The following is an 11,489-nucleotide window of genomic DNA, read 5'->3' as shown; positions in this document are numbered from 1 at the left end:
ATTTTTTAACCAAGTTAAACAACTAATAATAATCAAATAAGTTAAAATTGATTGATAAGTCAATTATTTTAACAAATAAGGCTTATGTGTTTTTAGACTGTAGTCCAATGCTATAATTTGCCGTACAATAACCACTGGGCAAGGTAAATCCAAAATTGGTCCTATCTTTAAACAAGTGGGCTAGAATTTGTACTGTTGATACGCTTTCGGGCTTTTAGCTCTCGACAATATCTAGCCCGTATTGGGTAAGGGATAATGCCCGGCCCGAGGCTATGAACTATTGGATCAGGGAAAACCCGATGGCCGATACGGAGTATTTTGGATCTTAATGGAGATCCAGAACAGAACAATAATCACGAGGACAGTCGTAAACAAGTACAAGTGTAAGAGAGTCAAGAAGATATCTTTCTCCGCCGTCGAATTGTCTATTGCCGGCCGACGATCTATTCTCCGACGCCAGAAATGGGGATGAGCATCGGCTTTCTCGTCGGCACTTTTGGTGTTCTGATCCTCTCCCACGCTGCTTACTCCACCATCCAGTGTAAACCCTAGTCCTTTCAATCTAAACCAAGCTCACAGTTTAGGGTTTGCTTTCCCTAAAAATTCGATTAAAAGATGTTGCTTTTATTTATTTATTTAAATTTCAACTGCAGATAGGGCTTTGCTTAAGATCACTGAGGAAGAGTTCTCTGGTCCTCCCATCAATGTAAATTCTTAATCTCCTTTTGTTCTGAATGTACTTTTTGCACAAAATTTGATTATGTGTGTGTGTATGTGATTGCGTTTTATGGGTATGTAATGTGGAACTGGATCTTTTGCTTTGGAATTGCAGGTGGTTATGGAGTTGATAATAGGGTTAGTATTGTGCATATGGGCTGCACTTATTGTACCCGGGAAGTTTTTATCCATACATCCCCAATCCGAGGAGAACAGGTATGTCTGTTTGCCCCGTTATTGTTTATGGTTAGACTATGATGCTTTAATACAGGGGAAAAGTGTAGAATTGTGGTTTATGATATTTATGTGGTAGATTGTAGAGTGATTTCATCTTTCTTTGATGGTGAATCAAGCTAGCGTGTTTAATTATGGTGTATACTAGTAGGAGAATGTTGTTCTAGTTGAGCTTAATTGTTGTCATTCACTTGGGAAAAGTGGTGTTTGTAAGTGGTTTCTTGTTTAGATCTGGCATTTCATTGGTGCACAGATCTTCTGCTGAATTTGCTTCTTCTCTTTATTTCTTCCTTCCTTCTTTTCTCTCCATATTCTGCACTTTAATCTTTGGCATTCTGGTGAGAGCATTGAATTTGATAATATTTGAAGCGGAAGAGACAATAACATATGAACAGAAAAAAATTGAAAAACACAAGAGCACACTCAATTGAGATTTGAAGATTGAAGTGGAACGATTTTGAAAAGAGAGATAGTGTATTCTTTTTACTTGTGTATCCTCACTAACTTTCACTTTCTATGTTGTAATTCTATTTTAAAAAATAACTTGTAAGTAATTTTTTTTGGTATACTTTGTATTGATATCATGGTATGTGATTAGAGTAAGATGAACCTTCTTTTTATATGGAGTATGGAGAATTTCCAGGATTGATTGTTGTGCACACAATTTTCCATCCTTCTGTCACCCCCACCCAGAAACCAAACAACAATAACATGCAACTACATGTGCATGCACATACAAACAAGTGGGGGTGCTGCAAAATAAAATTAGAAAACTACAGCCCACTGGTTTACCCCTCGAAGAGTATAGAATCACAGTGGGTACATCTACAATATCATTTACTTTATCTTCACAGTGTGTTCAGCTGCATGAGATGGAAGTCAGGGGATATAAATTCTTGGGCCATTTGTTGGGGTAGTTTGCTATGAGAGTGTCAACTGCGAAATCTTAGCTTTGGACCATAGAATAATAACCCAAAGTTCTTTTTCCCCAATGTTTCTCTAACTTTTCTGGGACTAGTTGCTTTTCTGGTTTTTCATTGATACGTTTTCTTTTAAAACTGTACTCAATATTAAGTATTTAAGTTCATCTTTTAGATTGTCCAAAAGGGCAGAAGGGGACGGAACATAATTAAGTAGCAGAGCTTATTTAAGTTATACAGATATACCTATTCTAAGTATTTGTTTCCGTGATGTTCTAGCTTTGTGTTTACCAGTACGTAAACATACTGGGAAATCAATTTATTCTCTTCTCTTTATGGAATATGCCGTATGAGTTCTAAAGATATGGCATTGCTATGTTCTCTAATATGCAGGGTGGTTGCTCTACCTGCCAATCTGGACTTCATGATTTTCAATCACCGAGGGAAAGCGTTTCCTCTGGAAGTTGATTTCAAGTTGAAGTGACACGAGGGGAACCAAAGTTTTGCGTCCTCTTGCAAATCTTTTTCTTTCTCTACAAAGCAGTTATTTTAGTGACAGTGCATGACAATTCCCAAATGTATTGTGAAATGTTGTATTTTCTTTTTTTGATCTGCAAAATGGAGCAGCTTCTAATCTTTAACCTTACTATGCCAATACATTGATGTTTTTATGTTTGCCTAGGAGAGGATATTGGTGCTGTTTCTCCTTGATATTCAATTCCTTCCATTGTTTTGAGTAAAAGAATAGGAAAATGGCCTAAGATGATCTTGTGGAGAAGTGTTGCAGAAAGGGCATTTTTTTTTTCATCGGTATTTTTCATTTTTCAATTACTAAATGGAAAATGATAGATGTACTTCCATGGAGTATAATTCCTACTACTTGTACAAATTTTATTAGATAAAAGAAAAGTGAAGGAATAAAAAGTAGTAGTAAAAACAAAGGCCCACTATGTCTTAAGATCAATACACATCAAGAGAGAGTATAAAATAGAGTAGAAAGTGAAAGTAAGCATAGTATTACTCTTACTAAATACTCCGTAACTATTTATGAACTAAATAAAAGAACAAATTTCCTTTTTTAGTTTTGGATTATTGTGACATTGTCACATTAGGGTTTGTTTTGAAACCCTGGAAATGAATTCCAAAAGTTATTTTTTAAAGGAAAATCATCATTCTGATTAATGAAAAAAGACATAATTTGATGAAAAATGTCTTTTCAGATTTTTAGTTGGAAGGCATTTTTCGAATAATTAATTTTTCTTTGTGTTTAAAGATTATTACTATCACCACCATCATCACCACAATCACACCTCCATGACACATCCACCACCACCATCACACCACTACCACCACCACCACCACACCACTACCCCACCACCACCACCATCAACACCAACACCACTATCACCACCGGTACCTGTTGTTGTTGTTATTATTATATAACAAATAATATATTTATTTTTTTTGAAAATGAACCAAATAAAAAAATAAAATTAATTAACTTTTAGCCAAATAGAAAAATGTAGTTTTCTGACCTTAGGCCAAACATTAAAAAATTAAATTATTTTCTAGAAAATGAGTCATTTTAAAAAAATTATAGGTTTCCAAACTGACTGTTCTTTTAATTGCATTATTGACTTTTATTTGTTTATCACAATTAGTTCTCCATTTAATTTGTTGTCATTTTACCGTTTAATAAAGAGGGTTAACATGTAATTTTATCATTTAGTCTTCTTGCTTCGATATGTAATTTCTCTTTCTTTTTTGAAAATTCTTTTAATTGAATTATTAAATTACATATTAGTCATATTTATTTAATGGTAGAATAACAAAAATTTAAAAGAAACTAACTGTGACAAACAAATGAAAGTGAATGATATAATGTAACAAAATTAATGAAAAAGAATAGAATTAAATGTGACAATGTATTCAATTTGAACTAAAACGTATTTGCCCATTATTTTTGTACCGCAAATTATAACATAGACTAGGTCCAGATTGCATTGTGAACCTTGACCCAAAATTACATTTAAATTATGTACCTGCAGTTAATATATTACAGACACATAATTCTTTAATTTAAAACACATAATGTATTGATTGCAAACACATAATTTTTTCAAAATGCAATGATGACACTTGTATCGTGGTATACCAATTGTTTTTGTACGCGGTGGGCTGAAACTGAGGTACCAAACATTGACCATGATAGCAACTTGACAAGAATTATATATAGCTATCAATCTTTGTTGCCAATCATTACTGTGTGGAACAGCTGTATGTACCATACTATTAAATAATATAAATTTAGTACACAAATAATGTAATTTTAGTATATTAAAAATGTATATTATATTTAAGAAAAAAAACATTATTTGAGTATTAAAAATATATCAATACACAAACAGGGGCGGAGCCCGGAAGTATGGGTTGGGAGAAGCCAAATTTTTAGAGTATGTTAGTCGGCATTGGTATCAATCATACAATATCATTATATACACCATATGAATATATAATTATATAATTATATGAGTACGATTATTAAGTTTTCAAACATTACTTTCAAATTTTTCACATAACACAAAATATATACAATGATAAAAAAATAGGAAAATTACACTTTTCATCCCTAAGTTATAGGGTGATTGTAGAATTCGTCTCTAATTGTTGGTCGTGCTAACTTTTCATCCCTAAGATATACTCCGTAATTAATGTTGCAAATTTCGTCGCTTTAATAACAAAACATTAGGGAAGAAATTTGCAATGTTAGTATAGCTTAAGAACGAAGGGTGAGTACAACTTGTTATTAAAAGGACGAAAATTGCAACATCAATTATAGTTTAGGGTCGAAAAGTGAACACGATCACCAATTTGGACGAATTCTACAATTATTCTATAATAACTTAGGGACGAAAAGTGTAATTTTCCCTAAAAAATATTTACAATAATAAAGAAATAAGCTAATTAATAAGAAAAATGGTTATTTTGATTATTTGATTTGTTTATTTTTATTTAATAAATTTAGGCTTTAATATATATTGATGAGGAAAATACCCCAGACCCATACTGTACCCCAATCGTATACATCGTAGGGCTCATTCGACCGCCTGTGTTCATCCCGACCTCCCGATCCCCGACCTAACGCACCTTTCCCGACCTCCCTCTGGTGCACGGCAGGAATCTCAGGACGCGTGTATGGTCTCGGGCGTGGTAGCAGGAAGCGGTAGTGCATGACCTCCACGTGTGTGACATGCTGGCCACCCGGAAGCTGTCCATCGACCTCCGCTATAAATACCCGCATTTATGGAGGAGAGAGGACTTTTGGCATCAAACCTAACGACCTATATCAATTCCCCGAACATATCCTCCTCCCGAACTCCCAGGCACCCTCTGTATTCGTTATAATACTAAAGGCTCGGCTCAAATCATTATCATACCTCGTATTTACCATATCATATATATATATATATATAGTTCATTTAATATATACATAGTAGATTTTTTAAAAACAATAAGAAGGGGGCAAAAGTGTAAAATTTTTATATTATAATAATATGTACAAATATACTTACTAAAAAATGGGTTGGGGGTGGGGGTGAGATGGGGCCAAGGCCCCGCTAACCCAAGGGGTGGTCCGCCCCTGTACACAAATATTATACTTTTAGTATATTAAAAATGTATTTTTTGTTATGGTCTAAAGCACTTTGTGAATCATGGTCTACACAATCATTTGCCCTTTGGGTTGCTGCATGGATTACATTCATTTTCATTCATAAATGAAAAATGTACATCGTCTTCATGATGCTTTGCCATTTGAATCATAGAATGAAGAAATTAAAACACTCGTCGTCCCATCCGTAGCCGATAACAAAACGACCTCCATGAACAGTCTCTTTCTCCTCTGTGCTGTGGCCTAACTGTTCTGTGGTTACTATCTTTTCCATGTTCACCACCACTCACTCGCTGCCGCTTCTTAACTACCAGTCATTACACACTTCTTTTGCACCAAGTCAACAATAATATTTCTTTTTCTTCTTCTACTAAGCGCTGACATTAGCTAGCTAGGATAGATGGACGTACAATTATTTGGCATATTTAGTAGCATTTCATTGAATTTCTCACTAAAAGTGAAAAAGAAAATAAAAGAATAAAAATTTCATAGTCATCATACACTAATAAGTAATAACGGATATGTGCTAATGACCTTATGCTCAACTGGCATGTAGTTACCTTTCCAAATGATCGAACAGATACTACTATACAATGTACGTAATAGAGTCAGCAGTACATTTATGAGATCGAAAGTGGCAAAACACAACAATTACATAATTTTTAGAGCATAAGTTATATTGGACTTGTCATTCCATTTCGACCTGCCATAAAATTTAATCAATTGACTATTATTTATAATAAATAAAGTTTGAATATTGTAAATATATATACACGCACACCATATTATGAAAAAAAAATCAATGACTAATGAATTAAACTTTACAGTGTAATTTGTTATTGTATTATTTGTTCATATATATGATCTCTAAGAGGAACATAAAATTCAAGCTATTCCAAATAAAACCCGTCATCATTTTTTAAATTTTTTGGTAAATTCACCGGATCTTTCCCGGTTCGTTAAGCCAACGTCCAGGTCCACCCGCATTCGCTCCGAGAGGCACGGGAGCTGGCCCAAGGAGAATCATCACTTGTGAGAATCGAACCGGGTAAACCCGTCATCATTGATAATATAAATCCATAAATCCATAATATTCCATCCGACTATTAGATAGACAAGTTGAAGAATAAACCAATTTAGATTAGGGTGATAATATAAACCACCCATAATATAATATTCCATCCGACTATTAAGTTGGTCAAGAACGAACCAATATACTAATATAATTTAGACACGTTTTGATGCGTTGAAATTAAATAAGATGCAACAACATACATAATGAAGCGTGAAAGGAAGTGATACTGTTTGAACGTAGCCATTATGTTTCATGGTATTGGCATGCATTCAAAGAGGAAACATCCAATCCTTCACAAAAATTGAACAAAAATGGACAAAGGGCTCTCCATTTTACAGGAAATTTCGTGTATTTTGGGCAGCCTCAAAAGGTTACATCCCTTTCACTCTCTTTAAAAGGAAAACCTCTTGGATTACGTTAAAACGATTGGTCTATATATATATATATATATATATAAACATAGTTTCCATGGAGATTGCTAAAAAAAGGGAAGCTAAGAATTGATCGAAGATGCAAAGAAGAAGCCAAAAATTTGCAGGGGAGTGTTGTGTTAAGGTAAAGCGTAGCATGAAGGTGTTGAAGGATGTTTGTTATTCCTTCAACTGCAAGAGAAAAGGGTGTTTCTCGGTGGTGGCTGTGGGCGGCGCCGGAGAACCAAAGAAGTTCTTCATTGGCTTGGAGTATCTTTCATATCCCCCATTTCTTGAGTTGCTTGAAGCTGCAGAAAAAGAATTTGGATTCGAGCAACAAGGTGTGTTGGCAGTGCCATGTGAAGCCATTGAGCTCAAAAGAATTCTGTCAATTGATTGAAATTGTGTGCATGTCACAGTTCGATCATCAGACCAGAGTGTATGTGAAAATGAGGGAGATGCCGAATGCTATATTTATTTATATTTATGTGTATTTAAAGACATTGTAGGGCACTGCAAATGCCTTGATTTAATTTAAACAAAATATATAGGAAGTAGTACGTTTTCAAAAAAAAAAAAAAAAAGAAGAAGGATATAGTACAACATTAGTTTATACATCTACTCATAAACATTAGTGGAAAATTATGTAAATCACCTGGAAACACATGCATGCCAAAGATTAAAAGATTTAAATGATTAATTTTGTTATTATATGTTTTTAAATTAATTTTGTTCATTATTTGATTATTATTTATTTATTATTATAAAGAATATTTATTATTTATTATTATTATTATTATTATTATTTAATAAATGTGATTGTTATGCAATTAATAATAATTATTATTAGTACTTGTTGTTGTTAGTAATAGTAGTAAAATATACACATGCAGTCTTTCTGTACGTTAATCACTAGCATTAAATTGTCAATTTTTTCAAATATTTATTTATCAAGGTCGGTTCTATCACTATTTAGGCTATGGGCATAGTGAAAAAGGGTTATATACCATTTTTACATATGAAGTTAACGATTTTCATACGAAATTTTAGATTCAATACATAAGTACAAATATACTAATGTCAAATAATAATTTGAAATAAATTTCAAAAGTTTTCAACAATTTACAAATTCAAAACTAATCAAGAAAGGAAACTTCTAGGTATTTTCCTAGAGGTAAAATCATCAATAACTCCGAGGTTACCCTCCTTGATAGACCGTAATAGGCAAGCAACTTTCTCCTTTAATTTATTGAGCACAAGTTATGTCAATTGTCAATCGTATTGGATCTTGGAATAAGAAGTGGCTATCTCGCGCAGCTAAAGAAGTCCTATTTAAAAGCATGGTTCAAACCATGCTCACATATGCCATGACTATGCTCCTCTTCCCAAAGATCTGTTGAGAGTCTTTGGAACGTCTCATGAATAGATACTAATGGAGAAATGGAATAGCAAGTTCCAGTGGCATCCACTGGCTGGCTTGGGATAGGCTTTGTGCTCCCAAAGGTTCTAGTGGCATCCACTGGCTGGCGTGGCGTTTCTGGACTAATCCATCTTCTTTGACGGCTCAAACCTTTAAAGGCCGGTATTTCCCCAAAGGTTCCTTTCTTGAAGCCACACTTAGGGACAACCCAAGTTACTGCTGGCACAGTATTCACCTAGCCCAGAGTCTGATTGCAAGAGGAGTGAGGCACAAGATTGGGAATGGGAATGGGAAGGAGACTTATTACATTTGGCAATATCCTTGGCTCACTAATAGTGAAAGTGGAATGATCCAATTACACCCTTATCCTTGGGTTGAATTAGACCAAGGTTTGTAGCTTGATGGACCATGACTCTCAGGACTAGGATAGAGACATACTTGTTTGAAAATTAAATTCTAAGAGTTGGTCAAAACATTTGTTGTCTCCTATTTTTTGACTACAAATAACTCTTAGTCCAAGCTTTTTGTGTGGCCGCTAATTTTCTACTTAAATGAGTGATTATCATTTAATAAGAATGAGTGATGCAGCATTAGTTTTTGATTATCATGGTTGAGGAGTGAGCAGTGTTGCAAAAATCGCGCCTAGGCGCTAGGCAGTCCACGACCGCGGCTAAGAAGGCCAGAATCGGCCTCCTCCGCGTCCAGCCGGTTAGGCGGTCTAGGTGGCGCCTAGACCGCCTAGCCGGCCGAATAACCCAAAAAAAATCGCATCACCAGAAACGAATGTTTGACTCTACCTCCACCTCCGCCTCCGTCTTGAATCGCATCGCCCTGGTGCATAATAAACTGCATTTTGGTCTTGAATGAGTCGGACTCAGAAACGAATGTGAGTATAGTATATTGGTCTCAATTCTTGAACCGAGAAACGAATGTCTGACTCCACCTCTGCCTCCGTCGCCATACAACCTAGAAAATGTTACCAAGATGCTACCATGGGTTCGGTTCAGATTTGCCTCTGCCGAAGGAATTACCCGGAAATTGTCGCAACCCTCTTCACTACAATAAGCAACAGGTCGGTGGCAAGCAAACGGCGGTGGCGAACTTCTCTCCTCTGTTCGACAATGGTGGTAGGCGACGGGGTGGAGTCGTGGAGGGCACAACGACGGCGAGAGGACGAGCTCCGGCAAGGTTCCTCTTCTCTCCCCCACTGTTCGGGGACAAGACCAGCGGCGTGGAGATCTACGGCATGGAGATGCAGCGGCGACACGGCGTGGAGATTTGCGACGTGGAGATCTGTGGCGTGGAGTCCCTAATCTCTATCTACAGAGTTGTGACTTATTGACTACTAACTAAGTGCTACTAGAGTATTAGTAGTTATAGTGTTAACAAAGTAATAAAACTCTGGCGCCTAGGCGCCGATTAATAGGCGCCTTAGGCGCTAGGCGCTCCCCGGACGCCTGGGGGGCGCCTAGCGATTTATTCAACCTTGGGAGTGAGCATGGCTTTGTATACAAAGCAACATTCCTTTATTCATTAAACACACCAAGAATCTCTTCCCCCTTTTTAGTTCTTTTGTTCCTTTGTTGAGAAAAGTTAGGTTCACCTGCGCTATAGTTGGTGTATGCTAAGCGTAATTAGTTTGTGTAACCTGTCGAAAGTGTACCAAGATTATTGACTTCACCGTCACCAGGCAAATAACGTTTTTAAGACAATGTTATTATAACACGACACAAACATCATTTCCCGCTGGTTTTTGTTATCCTTTCTTAAAAAGTGCCAGCCTTAGTTGACGTTGCTACTATTTTCCCAACAGTTAAAAGCGTTATTGCAACAACAGTAAACCTTTAAGATCGATGGCTCCTTCTGTTAGACCCAATCTATCCAAGATCACTGCCCTCGATTGGTAAATCTACGAGCGGTGGGCTCAAAGGATGCTTATTCTTTTCCAACAACTGAAGTTGGTCTATGTGTTGTTCTCCAATCCACCTGAACCTACTCAACTAGTGTTCTTGTTTGTTGGTCAAGAATCAAGAGAAGTAAGCCCTGAACTAGATTACACTCCCGAACAAGCATGGGGTGTAACCCCGATGCAATTTGAAGATGACAACATGACCTTGATGAATGACAAGCTCTTTGACATTTATGTCAAACAAAACTCAGGAAGAAAATTGCTCAATGTCACTACGTATCAGTTCAAGTTTAAACACTGATATTAAGGTCAACTCATTTCTATTGCTTAGACATTGTCTTTTCTAGACTTCTACTTTGAATGTGTGGGGGATCATCATTTCTTGTGAACGCCCTAGACAAATCTTCTTGCCAACTCTCATAATTTGTGGGGGATTGTTGAAAAATTAAATTCTAAGAGTTGGTCAAAACCTTTGTCGTCTTCTATTTTTTGACTACAAATAATTCTTAGTCCAAGCTTTTTGTGTGTCTGCTAATTTTATACTTAAATGAGTGATTCTCATTTAATAAGAATGAGTGATGCAACATTAGTTTTGGATTCTCATGGTTGAAGAATGAGCATGGCTTTGTATATAAAGAAACATTCCTTTATTCATTAAACACACCAAGAATATCTTCTTCCTCATTAGTTTTTTTGTCCCTTTGTCTGAGCAAAGTCAGGTTCACCTTCGCTATAGCTGGTGTATGCTAAGCGTAGTTAGTTTGTGTAACATGTCAAAAGCGTTCTAGGATTATTGACTGCACCGTCACGGGCAAATAACACTTTTAATGCAGTTTTATTATAACACGACACGAATTTCGTTTCTAGCTCGTTTTTGTTCTCCTTTCTTAAAGTGTGCCAGCCTTTGTTGACGTTGCTACTATTTTCCCAACAGACCTATGAGATGGTTGGTATTGGCATGGCCATATGAAGTGGTGTGGGAGCATTGCATGAGGATACCAAGGGCAATTGTGGTGTTGGCAATGATACGACTGGAGGCTTGGTGTGAGTCATGGGATTCCAACGTGTGTAACAGGGAAGCTACATCAATCCACACATCGGTGGAGGCAGCCGCTCATATCTACAAGGTGGACG

At 36.2% G+C, this 11,489-nt stretch overlaps 1 protein-coding gene across 1 annotated transcript; it reads left to right on the top strand.

Annotated features, from left to right (window-relative positions):
* The first annotated feature begins 337 nt into the window (after nucleotides 1-337).
* Nucleotides 338-2,632, top strand: LOC116021936 (membrane magnesium transporter). Its single transcript, XM_031262467.1, has 4 exons — nucleotides 338-541; nucleotides 654-706; nucleotides 833-933; nucleotides 2,265-2,632. Exons 1-4 carry the CDS (start codon nucleotides 463-465, stop codon nucleotides 2,353-2,355), a joined length of 324 nt encoding a protein of 107 aa, XP_031118327.1. The 5' UTR covers nucleotides 338-462; the 3' UTR covers nucleotides 2,356-2,632.
* Nucleotides 2,633-11,489: the final 8,857 nt, after the last annotated feature.

This window comes from Ipomoea triloba, chromosome 6, assembly GCF_003576645.1.
Source record: "Ipomoea triloba cultivar NCNSP0323 chromosome 6, ASM357664v1".
NCBI lineage: Eukaryota > Viridiplantae > Streptophyta > Magnoliopsida > Solanales > Convolvulaceae > Ipomoea > Ipomoea triloba.
This window is presented reverse-complemented; position numbering and strand designations above follow the sequence as displayed.